Source organism: Eriocheir sinensis, chromosome 44 (assembly GCF_024679095.1).
Source record: "Eriocheir sinensis breed Jianghai 21 chromosome 44, ASM2467909v1, whole genome shotgun sequence".
Classification (NCBI taxonomy): Eukaryota; Metazoa; Arthropoda; class Malacostraca; order Decapoda; family Varunidae; genus Eriocheir; species Eriocheir sinensis.
The window spans coordinates 6,560,194-6,579,938 of record NC_066552.1 but is presented as its reverse complement, the minus strand read 5'-3'; the positions used below and the strand labels follow the sequence as shown (position 1 = coordinate 6,579,938).

The 19,745-nt window shown below is 42.9% G+C and overlaps 2 protein-coding genes across 38 annotated transcripts in view; both read right to left on the bottom strand.

Annotated features, from left to right (window-relative positions):
• Positions 1-338: 338 nt before the first annotated feature.
• Positions 339-7,874, bottom strand: LOC126980364 (kinesin-like protein KIF3A). The gene is made up of 12 exons (XM_050830195.1): positions 7,710-7,874; positions 6,686-6,907; positions 6,354-6,559; positions 6,034-6,224; positions 5,505-5,644; positions 4,795-4,992; positions 4,257-4,428; positions 3,977-4,065; positions 3,687-3,817; positions 3,166-3,583; positions 2,498-2,623; positions 339-2,276 (listed from the first exon to the last, which is right to left on the bottom strand). Exons 1-12 carry the CDS (start codon positions 7,713-7,715, stop codon positions 2,115-2,117), a joined length of 2,061 nt encoding a protein of 686 aa, XP_050686152.1. The 5' UTR covers positions 7,716-7,874; the 3' UTR covers positions 339-2,114.
• A 1,949-nt stretch (positions 7,875-9,823) lies between these two features.
• Positions 9,824-19,745, bottom strand: part of LOC126980361 (muscle calcium channel subunit alpha-1-like) — a 261,653-nt gene continuing 251,731 nt past the window's right edge. For 34 of the 37 annotated variants that reach the window (XM_050830186.1, XM_050830184.1, XM_050830154.1 and 31 more), the window contains 4 exons: positions 19,415-19,513; positions 16,963-17,216; positions 14,922-15,055; positions 9,824-14,737 (listed from right to left, as the gene is read on the bottom strand). In XM_050830186.1, the coding sequence (XP_050686143.1) occupies positions 14,480-14,737; positions 14,922-15,055; positions 16,963-17,216; positions 19,415-19,513 (745 nt within the window). In that variant the 3' untranslated portion in view covers positions 9,824-14,479. Of the gene's footprint in view, positions 14,738-14,921; positions 15,056-16,962; positions 17,217-17,660; positions 17,696-19,410; positions 19,514-19,745 lie in introns of those variants that run through there. The other 3 variants (XM_050830180.1, XM_050830187.1, XM_050830188.1) reach the window with 3 other exon arrangements.

Sequence of the window (19,745 nt, the reverse complement as noted above, 5' to 3'; positions counted from 1 at the left end):
GCTATCTTTCTTTTTTGATGCACACTATGAATCTACCTACCTATCCATCTATATACATATACCTACACTGTTCTGAGGTGCAGTGGATACTGACTTTGCTTGTCAGCTGGCAGACTGAGGGTTATATACAAGGTTTTTCACTGACAGGAATGATTACTATCACCACTTGAGCAAGGGGAATGGTGGGTGTGGTGCTTGAAGCCCCAGCCATGCCTAGAGATTGGTCACTAAGAGATTCACTCTTCTCAAGAGAGTACTGGCTAACGATGATGAATGCCCCCCCCCCCAAATCTTGTCTATATGTGTCACTCATAAAATAACACAAGTATACAATCATGATACAAAGAATAATTTTATTGTGGCAAAATGCATTAATTTAAATAGCTCATATATTGCAAAACAATGTCCCTGAAAGAAAAATCAACAAAGTGAATTAACATAATTCAACTAAATATACCAAAAGAATCTGAGATTACAGCTGCTTGACCTGACTAAGCAAATGACTAGATTGTGAATGTCTTGAGCATTAAACTCGTAATACTCCACAATAACACAGACCTTAAAAATTCTCTTGAAAATACAACTAGCATCACTTCTTCAAAAATTCATAATAAAGCTAGTTAGTTGCACCAGATTGGAAACCACTACACCAACCTGTAATACTTCAGCACACTAATGTGAGATACCAGCTACACCCCAATCTGTGTCACCCTCCCCTACACCATAGCTCTTGAGACACAGATGGACACAGCAAGAAGCATAGTAGGGACACTGCCCCTGCTTTGACTTCACCATTCAAACAGGTAGCAATAGATCTTTATGTTCACAAGAGATTCCAGACTAAAGCACCATGTTTCATCTTTGACTGTTAGCTAGTGGTGTGCCTAGGTGGGTGAAAATCTTAATATTGGCCCTCTGTGTTTCACCATTTCATACATTAACTATTTTTCTCTTGTCTAAAGGTTAGCTGAGAAAAAGGTTGTGAAAATGCTAAAGTAGAAAACGATTCGTGTAAAAGAATATAAAAAAGAGGATAAGCATAAAAACAAGGTGTGAAGGAGACCTCAACAAACAATTAGATAGTAGATCTTAATGATACCAGGAGGCATATTGGTTCCTGCAGGAATGCCTGTTACTGTAGTATTCTGACACGTCCACCATGAAGACATCAACGATGACATGGACAGCAAGTACAGAGATTTTCCCAAACAAAGCAGCAGTGAGTACAGTTTTCCTAGCAAAACTGACACCAAAGCTGCCATACAGTGAGCTAAAGGACCACTGTGTGTGTGTGCGTGTCACTAGAACTGCAGCACAGCTCACTGGGTGTTATGCTTGGCTGGGAGACATTCTATTCTGTACCTGCAATAATGTACTTGATTTGTCTGTTTGATATTATAACCTTTTTTTTTATCGAAGCAAAAATGCACTCGCCCACAGAGATGCCCTTTTTCCATGGAAAGTTTGCTGCTAGCTGATTGAATATACAAAGCCTAAAGGCATCATTTTATTTGAGCTTGTATTGCTGACATGAGTGACTAATGTCAACAAATCAAGACTTATACCTACCAGCACATTACTTCATAGTCTCTTTACTTGTTATCATATTTAGTTGGCAAAATATATTGAAGAGAGAGACATGAGCTAGTAGATAAGTATTGGTTCACATTAACTGGTAAATATTTAAAGAAAAATGACATTATATACATTATCAACCAATCAGTGGGAAAGGGGTACCTCTGTGGACGACCACATTTTCACCGATAAAAAAGTAGACCACAGTGTGTGTGTGTGTGTGTGTGTGTGCACATGCATTTGTATGTGTATCTGCAACAGATACTCATGATTATATACAATATATAAAATTCATAAATAGGACAGTGACGAGATTCCCTCTTGACATCTCCTGAAGACAAACACATAAAGTTGTCACATAGAAAGTCCTGCTGGTTTCTTCCCTGCCTGCTACAGCCCCAGCACCTTGGTCTCACTAGCCAGCAAGCCAAGTAAGATCACAAGCCTGACCTTCCCCCCATAAAGCACTATCAAGGGCAATACAAGCCCAGCATTCAGACACCTTTCTACCTGAATTTCAGTTATCTTGTTCCCTACTGCTAGTTTTTGTCCCCCTTCCGGGCTGACCTGCTGTGCTTGGGCCGGGGTATGCCAGACTTTTTCCTACGAGGCTTGGTGGCAGCCATGGTGGTGGGAGGGGGGCGGGAATACACCTCGGGGCTGTAAGTCTTGTATACCTGCCACATCTCACTCTCTTGGTTCTGTAGACAAACAAGTGTAAACAAAAGTTATAAATCTACATTGAAAATCTCTTTCAAGGGATGTTAAAATATCACAGAAAACTGGAATGAAGAAGGTGAAGGACTGGAGTATGCACACAGAGTATGAAAAACAACAAATGGGATCTGCTACTATCAACCACCCATGGAAAATGTGCCAAGAATTACAGGCATTAGAATTTGTATGACATTCAACAACTTACCATATTTTCTTTTTCATTATCCCCAGTATCTAGCTGTTTCCTCATATTGTTCCCTGTGTAAGCAACACATTTCAGCTGCCATTCCCCAATGTCCTCATTCCAGTGTACGTATCGCTCTATCATCTCCTGATGGGTGGAAATCCAATGGTTAGTTGATTACTTATTTTGTGTGTGTTTGTGTGTTGCAAGTGGTGTTTGTGCGTGAGTAGAGGGGGTAGCATGTCTGTGTGTACTGGGATGGAGGGTGTTGCATGGATTCATCTACTTAAATCTTATAAGAGTGAGTCAAGTTCATAGTTCATAGGTTCATAGGTTCTGGATCCTTGGGTTTCTACCCTTGGAGTACTCGACTTTGGCAGTGCCAGACCACCATCCCAGGAGGCAGGACACAACCTCCATATGACCCTTGGTACACATTCATGGACAGAAGTATGGATACTGCCCATCTGTCTCCACTCTGCCCAAGAACTGAACTCAAGATCTTTTGAGTGTGAACAGTGTGGAATAACTACTGCACATGTTTGTGTGCATAATTCTGTTTATGTGCATATGTGTACTGAGGGTTTAAAATCAAGTTTTGGTCAAAGAAGACTCACATGATGAACAAAATAATTGATTGGTTGAGACAATAATTCAAAGAATAAAAAGTGAACTTGGCTGCTCCACACCTGGTAGTCAAGAGGGATGAAGGAGTCAATGATAAGCTGGTGCAGTTTATGTTCTCTTGAGAGGTGCCTCACAGACTCCAGCAGTGCCTCCATTTCCCGCTGGTGCTCTGCCTGCATGTCCCCAAGTTCTGACTTAGCCGCCATAAGGAGTGTCCAGACCTTCTTCAGTTTGCGGGTCTTGCCGGCTGCCTCCTCCTGCAGGCTGGTGTACCTCTCCTCCAAGTCAATTCTTTCTGCCTCTTTCTGCGTGATGGCACGTCTCAGCTGCTCCTCATGTCTTCGCCTCTCCTCCAACTCTTTAGCAGATTCCTCAAGTAACCGCTCTTGCTCCTCTGCCTTCTCCAAGAGATTCTCACCACCTACCAGGATCTTCCGTTCAAGCCCCTGAAGGCGCTGTTTCAGGGCCTCCTGCTCCTTCCTGTGAAGAGGAGATAGAGAACACTATGACTGCACTCCTAAGACTAGTAAAACAAAGGAGAGAAACATTAAGCTACAATCTCAAAAATCTTCTCTTTACTTACAGTGCCTTCTTGACCTCCTTTTCATGTCTGTCAAGATCACTCTTTACTTTGTTCCTCTCCTCCTCCTCCAAGTCCTTCCTCTCAGCCAGCATCTTCCTCTCCTCCTCTATCTTCTTCTTGATGGCTTCCACCTAAAGAAGAGGAAAGGAAACAGAACCTTTAAAAATAACAAGCACATAAATGCGTAAGAAAAATAGTCATGGGGAACAAAAGGGAAGGATATTGAGAGTATGATACTGATGGGCAGAAGGAAATAGTGCAAGACAGAGTTATAGATAAGTTTTTATTACCTCCTCTTCTTTCAATTTCTTCTTCTTCTTCTTCGGTTTCTCTTCTCCCTCCTGATCCTCTTCCTCCGAGCCATCTGTTTCATCCTCATCTGTATAAATAATATAAAGTTAACATAACAATATAGATCACAGGCTGCTGTAACACCTGACCATAACCTTCATACACTTCAGGGTAAAATGTTTAGTTTAGGAAAGTGAATATGATACACTTAAAAGAATTGAGCTCTATATATATCACAGCAGACCTAAATCTCCAAGGGAAAAAAAAGAAGTTTTGTACCTTCAAGCTGGTCACGGAGACTCTTAATCTCATCCTGCAGCTTCCGGAGAAGGGCATCTTTGGGGTCCTCATTGATCTTGGCCTTGTTACAAATGTTCTTCGCCCGATTGGCATACCTCAGGGTGCTGATGGTCTCGTCATAGTTGTAACTCGCTGGCCCAATGTTGGCACACTGTACAGGGAGGAAAGTGATGACAATAATTGTAGCAAACTAGTAAAAGAATACACAAAAAGATGAGGAATGGAAAATAATGCTATAAAACAAACTAGTTATACATTCCTCTTCCTCCCCTTAGTCATTATTATTATTAACATTAGAATGAAGCTATTTACCAAGCAGTGCTCAGTGAATAAGATTAATATTGTGTAATCATTTATTGAGCACCTCAGCAAACACATCAATGTCAAGCAGGCTGGCAAAACTGGCAAAAATTAACCAATCGCCACAAAAGGAGTCAAGAGAGAGAGAGAGAGAAAAGAGGAAGAGCAAGGGTGGTAGGGTAGAAAGAAGCAGAAGAAAAAAGTTACCAACACACACCATGACAGTCTTGGAGTTTCCCCCGAGGGAGTCCTGCAGCAGCCTGGTCAGCTTGGAGTTCCGGTAGGGGATGTGTGTTGAGCGGCCGTCCACCAGGGCAGAGATGACATTGCCCAACGTGGAAAGGGACAGGTTGATCTTGCTAGCCTCCTTCAGCCTCTGTCCTGTTGCTCCAGTCTTGCTTTGTCTTTCTGAACCCTGACAAGATTCAATTTATTCTGCTTTAATTCCTTTACTTTTAGTTGTTACAGTTATTGTTTCAAGACTTTAACATTGTACGTATGCACATTTAATATCTTTCAATGAGTTAGTCTCGTGTATTTTCAAAGATCTGACTTTTCTAATTTTCTTAATATTAATTTTTTAAAAGTTAAGGTACATCTAAATTTTGGCATGTGGTCTCATTGGCCCTAGAACCTGTGGTGGGTAAGAATCCATAACCACAGAATGCAGGCCAAATGTGACACCAGGGATACTATAGTTTATCCTCCCCAGGTTTTCCTGGGGGAATTGAACCCTAGTGCACATATTCGTAGCTGGGTGTGCTAACTACTATACCAAGGAAACGCATCTTCTGTCACATCGTAGGCTTTTTCTATATGTCCCTTGATCTGCCTTCTGCCATAAAAAAACACATAAAATAAACAATAATGATTATGCACAATGACCTCACACAAGACATGCAAGATGCAACAAAGTCTTCCACTCACAGCTAGATCAACAAGGTGCAGCTTCCCGACCCTCCAGTGCTGCTGTCCATCAAGGCCCCGCTCAGCACACTCAATGGTGATGGTGAAGATGGCATGTGAACGGGAACTGTGTGTGTTCATGTTGGTGGCCCCGACCGCTCCTTAGGGGTTAGAAAGAATGGAATGAATGAGTCCTGAAACATCCACCTCTAGGCCTGACTTACAGATTTTCTGACTGGGTTATAAAAGATACTGAGACACTGAGTTTCATACATATAACTCAGAACAACATTCTTTATCAATATAAATATAAAAACATGCCACAGATGAAATTAGCAGCCAACATCATCATCCATCACAACACCCCCTGCTAGTCATCAATGCTTTTATTCTCCATCCATCACCACCATCACTTTATACTGAAACTTCCTTTGCTATGTTCCCCACATCAATCTTTGCTATCTCCACAATCCAAAATATCTACCAAATAATCACAACTTCAATTTGGCACACTCGCCATTACCACACACACCATCACAAGTTCACTTACTGTTCTTATTGCCAAGGGTCATGATTCTGTCCATCTCCCCAGCATTGTGCACAACATGGGTCAGCAGGTCCTTCACGTACACCCCCACGTCAGGCCGCTCCTTCACCTCCAGCCGCACAGACTGGTCCTGGCGGAGGAGGTCACGCACCTCCTCATTGTAGATCTCCAAGTAAGAGACACGTACCAGGAATCTATGAAATGGAGACAAAGAGAGGACTAGGAGAGGGGATGGGAGAGAACTACAACTGATGACAAACATCAAGTGACATTTCACTACATGAAGGACACACACACACACACACACACACACACACACTCACTTTTTGTCCTCCTCAGCCTTGGCAATATGGCCAAAGATGTGTGCGAAGGAGTTTGGAATGATTCCCTTGAGTTCTGGCACAGTCCTCACTCCCTCCATGGTGAAAGTCTTGCCTGTGCCGGTTTGGCCATAGGCAAAGATGGTCCCATTATAGCCTTCGAGGACATTTTCAACAATGGGACGAGCAGCAAGGTTGTAAACATCCATCTGAAAAGGTCATTGATGTGTTCTATGAAGCATGTTGAATGTCATGCATACCTTTTCAAAATCATTAATTATTTATGTATAATGTAAATATCCTCCACACACACAAACACAAAAAGAAACACTCACTTGTTTTGAGTCCTGGCCAAACACCGAGTCGAAGGTGAATACTTTGGGAGGTTCTCCATCCTGGGCGGCTGGGTTTGTCACCAGGAGGGAGCAGTTGAGGTCATCACACTTCACAATACTTGGGTAGCCAGCCTGTGCCTCCTTCTCACTCAGTGGTCGCACACGCACCACCACGCGGACATTTTCCCGGTCTCGCAGAGCCGCCTCTCGGTCCTTGTCCGGCTGAAATGGTGAATTAGGGGTATTATCTTTACTACTCAAAACTCATGTAGAAAATATGATCAACTAAAACAAAGGGTTGATTGATTTATTGAGCCATGTTTCATGGTGACACACCTACAGTATTATTATTATTAGTAGTAGTAATAGAAATAGTAGCAGTGGTGGCAAAAAATTGTTGTAGCAGTAGCAGTAGTAATAGTAAAGTAACCACAAAAAGTATGATACTTTGTATTACTCACGACAGGTTCTACAAAAAAAAAAAAAAAAAAAAATCCTAACTGATTTGCCTCTGTATCTAACTATCTTTAGTTCTGAGCTAGGGGTCCCTGCAAAGCAACCACTACCTCATAAATTGCGAATAAAGGGACATATTTACTTTTTATAAAGTTTTATAAAAATCACTGGAAAAAATCTGAGTAGGGCCAACCTAGCAGCTGAGGTGAAGGGGATGTTCAATAACAGCTACTTTACTGTCCAGGAGACCACCTGAGGGAAGTGTGTACAGCCAAGGCCGTGCACTGAGGCGTGAGCACCTGCGTGACTTTTGACCCTAACAACGGGGAAGGGGTGTGGGAAAGGCAGCCATTGGTGAAGCGCACTGAGGCGCATGATGACACCAGTCTTTGCCCGGTGCACTGCCAGGCAGCGTGTGGCGGGGGCGGCAGCGTCCAGGCCAGGGGGTGGGGCGGGGCGGGGCAGGACGAGACCCTTGCGGGGGTGAAAACAATGCATTCCAGGCCCTGACAGCTCGGTTTTAAGGTCGTTTAATCTATTTACTATTAAGACTTTAGTTAATACTCACCGCCATTTTTACGGGCTGGCTCCACGGCGGCAAGGCTCTGAGGCGTGTGTGGCTGGCGTCTTAATTATTACCGAGAACAGGGACAGAAAACACGGCCGCCCGCCACGCCTCGGCCGCCCCTCCACACATGACGGCTGGAATGTGGCGCCAGGCCCGTCCCCGCCTGCGGACTGTCCTCATGACCCCGCCAGGCCCTCCTCTTCAATAACTAAGCTGCCTTTTAGCCCTGCTTAAAATTACAAGGGTTCAGAATCTTTAAGAATATCTTTGTTCAAGCCTCGGCATCACGTCCTACAGGAGAAAATGTCAACTGTCAAAACAAAAAGGGGGTGAGACTGGCTGTGTGTCCATTGTTGACAGACGAGATCAATATTTATAATAGCAATAAATACCTGTATGCACCTTATATCCATGTCTAGGCACAAGTTCCTTCATATGTTAGTCACTGGGCTTCGAAATACCAGTACCAGTTGAATCCCATGACAAATAGTCCAATATTACCCCTAGTATGCGGTCTATAGGGTTGCTCCTCTACATACTTTATTTCGACATGACCTGCATATATAGGTCGTCCCACTATATAGCAATGATAAATAGTAACGAGACTTCCTTTTTCTTTCTTTCCCTTATTCCCTAGATGATTCTTTTCATGGCGCGTCATGGAATGGACCCAACTTTCCCTTTCCTCGCCTCCCTCAATCCTCTTCTCTCATTTGGACCTTTTTCCGCTTTGTGTCGCTCCTTAGGTTCTTGCTTTTTCACACTATGTACTGAGTTCTGTTTTTTTCATATACTTTGCTTGCAGTCTTTCATTTTCCTAATTTATTTTTGTTACTTTAATTTTTAGCCTTTTTTTGTGTCTTTTCTCTCAGACATCATCATTCATCCTCATCACGAGTCCTTACCACTTACCATCTCAAGAGCTTGCAGTCTTTCATTTTCCTATTTTTTTTTTTGTTACTTTCATTTTTAGCCTTTTCTTTTTGTCTTTTCTCTCACAGTCATCATCATTCATCCTCATCACGTGTCCTTACCACTTACCATCTCAAGAGCACCACCTGTCATGTTTTCACTATTCAGTCACTCCACAATCCACACCCATACCAAATTTTTCACACTTAGCCCTACTTTCTTTTCTCTCTCCATCTCAACCTGACACCCCCTATGTACCTTCTATATAGTTCATTTCCATTATGCATATTTATGATTGCTGTGCTACATTTCATTATATATTCTGATGCATATAATAGTTAGGATAATACTTTTTCTTTACATGAATGCCCACACTGTTTCTTACTCTAAGTTTCTCCAGAGCACCTGTAACTTATTTACCCTTCACTGCTCTCTGCCTCCACACTTCCACTGCTGATACTGGCTGGCATTGACCCATATTTAAAGGTTGCTGGGATGGGTATGCTAGAACGTATGCACACTAATAAAAAAATCCAAGTAAAAATTAAGCTTAATGAAGGCATAAGTTGCCGAGATACTGCAGGAGAAAAATGTAATAAGTAATAACTGCTGAGACTGTTAAATCAGTGCCTTCCAAGCATATGCACATTCACTGTTTAAATTAGTGCCATATATTTCAGTCTCTTTGTTGGTATAAATCATAAAATGATGACTGCACGAAACAGTAAAAGCATGCTTAACACAGTTTGTGTACGTTTATGACAAAAAGAGATTAAGTCCCCCATAGCTCAAAACATGGCTGAAGAATTCATGAATAGGAGTAATAACTGGTGAGAAAAGGGGGAGGCCATGGCCGAGTTCCCCCAAATTTACAGTGCCTTACCCTTAAAAGACTTACCAGAGCCCCCAATTGGGGAGAACCACTTAAATAAATGGCAGCAGAGAAAGTTCAGTACAGAAAGTAAACTTCAAAAGTGTCAATGGTAGGCAGAGCCAGAGATAAGGAAATGTGTCAAGAAAAGGGAAAATTTATTTAAAAGATATGAATGGATGAATAAAATGTGAAGTGGCAGGAACAGTAGGAAAAAAATGAGAAGTAAACAGGAGTAGAAATCAAATTAATGTTGCTGGTATGTATCTTCTTTGCCGAGCTTCATATATACTGCCTTCATTACTCACTTAGGAAACACTACAGACAAGGATTATTACAAGGTTAGGCTTTTATTCCAAATGAGAACTGCTACAACACTGTATAAATTATGACGAGAATTGGCAAATGTAAACTTGTGATTGTTCCTCCCACACAGTTCTGGATCCAACATACACATAACAAGCAAAACAAAGTTATCTTTTGGATGAGAGTGAGACTTGAGAAGTGTCAGTAAAGTAAGGGAACAGTATCTTGGGTGGATGAAATAATGATCAAGAACTTCAAGGGAAGAACGTGGAAGCAGACCAAAGGAGCCGCAGTCTGGCGGTACACGGCAGCGCTCTGCAAGTTGAGCTTCTTTACGAATATTCAACAAATGATACACAGTACATATTAAAAAGTTGACAGAGTACCTGCAAATAGAGACGAAGTTTGCTGGGAAATAAACCATAAAGGTCTTTGCCAACACATGTTGGGTACTTGGGTGCTCCCAGTGGCAGGAGGGGGTGGGGAGCACGCAGTCACTCTGGAGAAATTCATTATTACAAAAGGTCACTGCTGAGCTGCTGCCTCCACCACTGGGGATGGCAGCTCATGTCAGCAATATTTACTTTCTCCCAGTATATGTGTGTTTTAATTACAAGTAGATGAAGTAGTAAAATTATGTAGAAAATAAGTCCCCACTATCCTGTGGTGACTACAATTCACCTCGAGATACATACAAATATTTTCACAATAACAATGTTTGTGCAGTAAGACATATTGTCACTTCTTTATATGTAAAGGTTTACACTGTGCTACTTACTCCTTGGTAGGAAAAAAAGATGATTATTTTCCACATCTAATACTGACCTCATATAAAAACTACTGTAAAAAACGTGGCCACTCTGCTAGTTGGGGCACTGAATGGCCTTGCTTGTTGTCACTGTACAGAGCTGGTGGTTCTCTCTTGCTCACCAGTTAATTTATAAACAAACTGCAGTGGCTATATGACAGTGTCTATGGAGCTCCAGTCAAAGTGTCGTTGGAACTCAAAACAGTCTGTAAGTGGCATAAAAAATTACAGAAGGACCTCATAGCCCTTATGCCAACTGAGGCAACTCAGATAAATCACAGGTGTTTTACCAAGTCCCTAAGGTGGGTAACTTTCATATTGTAAATATTTTTTCAGCAGAATACTGCCTGGGGTTTGAGAGTGGATAACAGCATCACACCGAGGCAGGTACTCACAGTTTTCTCTGCCTGGGTGTATTTTTAAAAGCATGACAAACACCTGTTTGATGGATTTCTGGGTTGCCTGATGTGGTGTGTGAGATGATGCTTCTGATATAACAAAACCCGAGAAAGTACTTCAGACATCAACGTTGAGAGCAGACTCCCCACCTGAAGTGTCTAGAATGAGTGATCTGTTCATTTTCTTCTGTCAAACCAGCCTCTCCTGCACTCACACGAGGGGAGCAAGTGAATTCTTTTTACAGTTTGTGGTGATAAAGGAACATAAGACCTATGGGAATGCTAAAGATATATACAGTCTGAAACACTGTTTGTACAAATTCACAAACATTATCCTCTGTTTGCTAGAAATTTAAAATATCTTATAGTATGCCACAGCAAGCTAAGTTTATGTGACTCTATATATCTTTCAGCATTGGGAGGAGGGGATCAAACCCGCTGCTGACCCACCTCCCTCCCAGCCCAACAAAGTAGTCAACATGAAAGGTTATATTTTTATATAATTTTATAACACAACTGTATCCCAGAATGCCTGTTTAAAGTTATCTGATATTCAACTGTCAACAGCAAAGATTGTTTGGTCATTGTTTACATGAGAACAGAATGCGAGTAAGTCATGAAGCACCAGAGACCTTGGAAGATGTATTTGTTAACCTAAGTTGATTACAAGCTAATAAATACCCAAGGGAAAGTAAAGTAACATAATGGTTTCAATCTAACTATTATCGTGATAAAAACGCATCTGCAATATCATCAGTAAATATTGTCGTTAAAATCTTGCCTTTCAACTTCCGTCCAAAAGGTTCTCCAGATTAGAGGACTTGCTTCACCTGTAGCCCCTGAAGAGACTTGCTGGGGTGTTTCTGATCCTCTTCTGGGACACAAAACAAAGGGTCTAGGCGCAGGTGGGGCCACGGCTGTGCCCCCACTGCCTCCCACCCGTCACCACTGAGGACTTGAAAACATTGGGGAGCGAAACTAAATTGGTAAGATGTCTATAGCTTGCAAATCTGATCTTAAATAACTGGTGTGCACTGGATCGTTTTGGAGAGTGTTGCGTTTTTCTAAGGCTTGAAAAATAGATAGCAATATATAAATATATATAAACAGGTATACCATTGATTTACTGGCAACTGATAGTCTGGCACCTTAATGCTTTAGTCTGGACACAATTACGAGGAGCTTGAAACTCCCATGACCAACAAACCGGTTTACTGAACAGGCACAGATGGGGTTGTTTCCACAGTAGAACTTTTTTTTTCTTTTTTACAACAAAGGAGACAGCTCAAGGGCACAAAAAAAGGAAACAATAACAAAAAAAGCCCGCTACTCGCTGCTCCTAATGGTGATGATCCCTCAGTTTTGTGAAATTTTTAGCTTACTTCTCACATCTACCCTGACTATGGGTTTTAAGAGAGTTGCAGGTGTCAGTGGAGGTGTTACACATAATAAACAAGTCCATATTAATCCAATAAAAATTTGAACTTTTGAAAGAAACTGGGCTGTGTTGTTTTTCAGGATGTAATCTGTGTTAAAGAGTATGGTAATGGTTCATTGACTGTTTACTATGTATAGAAAAGAAACGGGAGATTATTTTTTTTATTCTTTTAAGTCACATGACCTTGACTGGTCTGACAAAATAGTGATCTGACAAGGCATTGGAAGTGAGGAAGCCGGTAAATCAGCGGTGTACCAGAAAACGTGTTGATTTAGTAAAGGGCACGGAGGAAGAAGATTCTAAAATATGAAATTTCAGCTTCTTAGAAATACATAATCACAAAAGGAAAACAGTTTAGTTTCTCTCCCCTATTTTCCAAAACCTCCAACACTGAGGTAAAAAATATGTCTATGAACATTACAACGAACTTTATACTCCTTTTAATAAAACTAACAGTCCTACAGAGTCATCTAAAAGGAATTTATACATCATAACAAATGTAAATTAAAAACAAGATTCCATATCTTGCTTTTCCAAATATGAATACCAATCAGATAACAGCGGGTGCAATACCCGTCCAGCCTCACTCAGCCTCCCAGAGGTAAATAACACTGGAAACACTGCCCTCTCCACACACCACTGAGCCCAGTTGCAGGGGACACAAATCATGCTGAAACTGGTCAGCATTCGTCTCAAAATCCTGGTGGAGCCATGACTCTTCTGACCTTCATTTGCATTCCCACTGCAATCAGCATATTTCAAGAGAAAATACTTCTCATAAGCATGTTCTTGATTTGTGTTCCTCCTGCATGACCTTAATTGGATCTACAATATTTCAAATTGGCAAAATTTTTTAATATTTAAAGCAAAGTTCTCTGAATTGATTTGAAGGCAGTATAAACTTTGGTAACTGGGCTAAGTAGTGTGTTTGGTTCTGATAAAAAGTATTCACGCGTGTTTCTAGGATCACAGGATGATATCGCTACTCTGCTACAACAATACAGTAACAAAGACCCACATGTGAAAATTATGCAGGCCAAACACCAGCTTCTAGCCGGCTGGCTCAGAAAATAACTCAGGAAACAACTAAAAATCATGGAAAAGTTGTAATCCCTAAGAGAAAATGAAAGCTAGAGATATAATAATTATGGATGACGCAACATGACTTCCGTACCTTTCATTGAAACTTGAGAGGAAATAACAACAGGTTATCACAATTGAGAGAGGCACTTTGGGTTAATAAGTTAACCCCTACTCAAATGTGTAGAGGTTATACAGCAACGGTTTTATCCACGTGCTGGTTCTCATAGCCTGAGGATTATGAGGGAATATGACCTGTGCGTGCGTGCGTGCATGTGTGTGGCGCCTGAGTGTGCTCAGAGCCTGCGTCCTGTTGGCCAGGAGCCACGTGCCCAGTGACTTCCCTCATGTGCAACACTTGAGGGAACTCCAGACTCATCAGATCTCCCAAAAGCTACATGTGAATCTTTTAAACCAGACTAAGTGAACCAACAAAACTAGATTTCAATTATTCCCAGCTGTCCCACACATGTGAGCTTACCCAACTGCATGCTAGCATGGCAAAGTTGTGCACTCAGCTTACTGCCTGCAGCTGTAGTTGACAGTATAGCAGTTTTTATGAGGCTTCCACAGTCCTGGAGTTTTCCTTCAGAAGACGAAATGAAGGTACTTTGACTGTGTTATGCCTGGCAGCACATGGCCTCCTCTTATCCTCTTGCATTCCAACTAATACTTCAGCAAGCCTTGTTTTGCTGGTGAGCCCAGAGTAGTGCCTCCCAGGGCAGAGGTGGCCTTGGGGTGGGTGTGGCAAGGAGGTCCTCTGCTGCAGCACGACTCCTGCCCCTCGTAGCACTGCCCTGCAGGAGATCTCTTCACAAGACCTCCAAGCAGTGCCACAGGGCATTAATATATATATATGTATATATGTATATATATTAAAAAAGGCTGGAAGAGAATGATTGAACACACAGATGAACCACCATATAACAGATCAGGATGCTAATGCACACATTACTTCTATAAGGGTGATTGATGGTCATAATATGAGGAATCTTGGTTCTGACGTCTGACAGGTCCCCGGGAACCCCTGTCCCTTAATGGGCGGTCAGAGGAGGCCTCCTCAGAGGTCAGTTCCTGCTGGGAGGCCGACAGGATGCTGTGGGCTGCACGGTCCATCTCCTCAGAGGTCATCTCTAAGGCCTCTGCTATCTCCCTTGAAGTTGTGCGTACAAAGTCAGGATCACAGTATTTCCCTAAACCTTGGTCAGCCAACACCTGGAAGAGAACCATGTAAATGCCCAAGGAAGCTTTAGATGCAGCTTTGTAAAAAGGTTCACACATTATAACAGTCTGCATCCTAAGTTTATTGCATACAAAATAATAATATGCACTTTTCTTGTGTTAACAAATATTCCTCACCATTGAATCTCACACCGTGGAAGAGAGAAAGATTACTCACCCTGCCAACCAGACTTTCTGCCGAGCCCACCACCTCGGAGTATGGTCTGGAGACACTCCTAGGACTGCTGGGCACACTCTGGGAGTGGCGGTCGCCCCCAGGCAAGCTCCCATTGCTCTCACTGTGAGAGGTCGCTGGAGAGAGGAAAAAGGTAGAATAAACTCGGTGCAACTTTCACACTTACTTTAAAATTAACTTTCAGGAAAACTGTCATGTTATTTTCATGAAAATGTGAAAATCTAGTAAAGTTTTCTCAAAGGAATGCCTTTATTTATATTCTACCTATATCTTTAGTATAACAACATGCCTAAATAATGTATGCGTTCATATGTCAGAAAAGACAAATTATTGGATGAAACATATGTGCAGAAATAAGACTTCCACCGCTGACCTGTCGAATTGGAAGTTGAGGATCATGAGAGGAGAGACGATAGGTGGACCATGATGAAGAGAAACAATTCATGTCTGTGTGTTGTCTCAGAGAGTTCAGGTAAGTGTGAGAGTCTACTCTGGCCTAAAGGTCTACACTGTCTATGTACAGATCTAGGGAAATGAAAAAATACTCTACGGAGAAAGCTCAAAAAAGGAGTAAATAAAAAAAGCACGAAGAAAACTCTGCCACAGTAACATGACAAATCACAACCTTACTTAATGTTAAATACGGAGTGCAAAAGTTCCCTTAACAGCAGTTGCATGGCAGTCATTCATATTAAAAATCAGTCAAAATAATCAATCAAGTACAAAATTCATATACCCTTGAAAGTATACACAAGCAAAATGCCTTTCCCCCAGTAAAACACTGCTCTCAAATTATTGCACTTGACTCATTTTGTGTCTACTAAACATGCAATATTAGTGGTGTGAACTTGTGCCTGTGTAGGTTAGTCCAGAGCTTAGAAAAGCAGAACACGCAAGTTAAAACCACAAAGCACACACACGAAAACTTGACAAATTTGAAATCACTGAAAAGAGAAGACAACACTTGAAATACTTTGACAATGCAAGGTGAAAGCGCGAAATGGAGAACTGCCAGGACATCAACAGTTCGACGGACGTATGCACGCACTTACAGCTTTACAACAGAGGCACAAGCCCTCCTGAGAGAGAGCAGAGGAAGGGGAGAGTTACCTAAGAGAGAGAGAGAGAAGGGGAGTAGTGGGGGCACAGCCATTACGAGGGTGGGGGAGTCCGCACACTCCCACATTGCCACAGCACACGTCCCAGTCTAAGGCACCAGCAAACACACCAGCGGAAGGCGGAGACAGCTTAAGAGTTGACACTGATGATGGAAGAACACAGTGGTGGAGATGGTGGTGGTGTTGGTGGTGGTGAAGAGGGTGGTGGTGGTGGTGGCGGGGAATCGACCGGTGGTGAGAGGAAGGTTGTGGTGGTGAGTGTGGGAGCTGGGAAGGATGGTGGGGAGGGTTATGGTGGTGGTTGTGGTCAGAGTCCTCGGGGAGGAGGCGATGGTACTGGTGAATCTGTCTGTGGTGGCGGTGGTGATGGTGGTGACGATGGGCGCAGTCTGTGTGTGGATGGCAGGGGAGGTGGCGGTGTGTCGGGTGGTGGGGGGCATCATGGTTGGGGGTAGTGTGGAGGCCACACTGGGGAAGGCTGTGGGTAGACAGCCCAGAGGAGAGCCCAGACTGATCCTCAGGGAGGGCAGCTGCCTGGGCATGGGTGGGGGAGGTTTGGGGGAGTGAGGTCTCCATCTCAGAATCTGATTCTGAACTGGAGGGACGGAAGTTTTCCAAGGAGCGGTGGATGGGAGGAATGGGGGGGCGAGGAGGGGCACGCAGGGAGCGCCGGTGGTGGAAGGATTGGGGGATGGGACGGGGTGGGACTCGGGGCGAGGGGGAGTCGCTGGGCCGCAGGGAGGACACGTGCTGCAGCAGCGCCTGCACTGACAGCAACTGGCCCGAGGGCTCTTCTTGCCCCCTGCGGGCAGAGACGGGGGGGGCCGGGCGCCCCCTGCGGATGGAGGCGGGGGTGGTGGGGCAGGAGAGGTGGGGCCCCCCGGAGTTGGGGTGGCGCGGGGTACCTCGGCCATGGAAGGAGGCCCTCAGGCCTCGCCTGAATGGGGCTGAGCCAGAAGAGGAGGAGGACTGCTGCACGATGCCGGCTACGGCTAGCGCCTGTGCATGGGCCAGACGCAACCCGTCTGCGATGTTACTGAAGCTCCGAGACTGTGCATCCTGGCGCCCAATGCAGCCCAAACCCCATGAGTTGGTCGAAGTTCGTCGGGGGGGTGGTGTGGGTGGCTGTGGCCCCTCACTCAACTCCTCGTCACTCAAGCTACAGCAGTGAAGTGGGTTAGTAAAGATCACAAAGGCACTTGTACACGCAACACACACACACAAAGACTAATGCACACACACAGTACAGAGAGTCCTTCTGCTGGTGGTGCTGTTAGTAGAAAGTAAAGCTCAGGTAGCAACAGCAGCAGCAGTAGGCTATCACCAGAATAGCAGAAGAGCCTGAGAGGAATGTGAGGCAACCCTGTCCACCGAATGCCACGTGGGTCAGGAGGAAAAGTGTTAGTACTAAGCTTGAATGGGCTGCTGTAGATCACCAGCATCACTCCCTGCTTCCACAGTACATGGTGGCCGACTGGCCTTACTATGACCTGAGGCAGTGGTTATTGGTGATATATTTTTCTGAATGAGCTGAGTGTGTGCTGGTGGTCCACAGTACAGTATAGGATTCAAGCAGCTCCTGCAGTCTCACCCTCTCCCTTACCATGGTAATCTGGTGTCAAATACTGCATCTGCTTACTGAAATTTGAGAGAATAAAAGTGAATAATAATCAAGCACTTGAGTACAATTTCCCTGTAATTAGGTCAAATAAAGTTCATGGCTATATTACACCCTATCAATACAGAGGAATGTCAGTATTAGAGTAGAACTCATACATGAAAACGGAAACTTAATAATTAGCTAGATGAGGATAAGAGCCATCTAAGGCTTTTGAGTATGGTGCATTTTATATTCCTAAATTCAACTCCATTACTTTTCTGTGCATCAAGTTTTTAAGTCTGCAGTGAGTTCACATGTGGCTGCCTTTTTTTGCCTGTGTTTTACACCAAGCAAAATCTAAACAAATCTTACTTATGAACACCCTGTATAAAATATTATCAACATTGTCTACTCAAATAAAAATTGCTAAATGAAACATTTTGACAAGAAAATAGAAAACTCTAATACAAAAAAAAAAAAATAAATAAATAAATTAAATAAATAAATAAATAAAATAAATAAATAAATAAAATAAATAAATAAATAAATAACCTTATCAAATTCTACTTTCTGTTTTTACCCACTAATGAGCTAAAGGGACAATTTTCTTTACATTTTCATGATTAACTTTTACATCATGATTAGTACACGGCTGTAGTGCAGGCAGTCCTCATTATGCATACAGGTTAGGTTCCATAAAAACTTAAATCGTTTTCACCAATGTTGACATCGTCATTGTAGGAAGGGTTTCTTATCCTGCTTTAAGTTTCAAAGAGTATTAGGTGAAGACAACACAAGCTAGGGAGGAGGGAAACTAGACATACAAAATTTATATCCTAGTGATTTTGTTTAAAGTTATGGACTTCACAATAATTTCAAACATATTATAATTAAGGCATTTCTGAAACATAAAAGGGTGAGATCCAAGGCAGATATAGCACAACACAGATTTTTAAGGCACATGTTGAGCAAAAAAGGTGAGCCTTTCCAGGTACGGAAACAAATATTTTGAAAATTTTAAGATTAAATTATGAGACTTCTAAGGTGAGTAAACACAGAACATAGTTTTATCTCTTCTACTACACTATATGAGTTGAGTTACAAAACATTGCACAGAACACTTTTAAGTCTATCTAGTCCAACCAATGGACAAACTGATGAACTACATACTGTTTTGGGTGATACTAAACACCAGGGTAACACTGCCTTCCAACAGTACAAATCATACTGTCCCCCCACTCCACGTGACACATTCCTCATGCATGTGACAAGACCTGCAGCACCTCAGAACCCACCATGCCACCTGGGCCCAGACTCAGGAGGTGGCAACACAAGTGCAAGGAGAGTACACAACCCTCCTACAGAAGCAGAGCAAGTGGAGCTGGTGGGAGGTGGAGAGGTGAGGGCGGGAAAAGTGGTACGGGCAGCCAACACTGGAGTATGTGTACCCCAAGGTGATATGCGCTCAAACACACACACACACACACACACACACACACACATACACCGTATCACAATATCACACGCACACACATCAAAACAATGCTACAGTGAAAAATAAAGATTGTTGATGCAGCAGTGGTAGCTAGGCACACACACATAAGCATGCACAGAGGTGAATAACATGAGGCTAACTCTAATCCTGTATACTACAACTAACTAAATACATACACTTACACGCACACACACGCACATCTACAGCCGTATCTGACCACCTTCCAGCAAGACTGTTAAAGATAAGCAGCAGATTTACTTACTCTTTAATAACCAGGTTGGATCTGCGTTCTGGATCTCCATTCATGATCCTGAGGGGCCGCATGGGGATCCCCTCCTCATCCTCCCCAAGAGACTGAGAGCTAGTGGGGGAGAGGGCCGAGGGGGTAGGTCAGAGGGACGCATGCAGTGAGCCAACACACACTTGCTGCCCACACACACACACCACCAGCATCTACTGCTCAACATAGTAACACATTTATAATAAAATATTTATGAATGATGTGTACATATGAGCTGTTAATGTTTGAGTGTAAAATATACAAAAATGAAGCCAAAAAATGCAACTACAAACAGTGTGCTTCTATGAATATA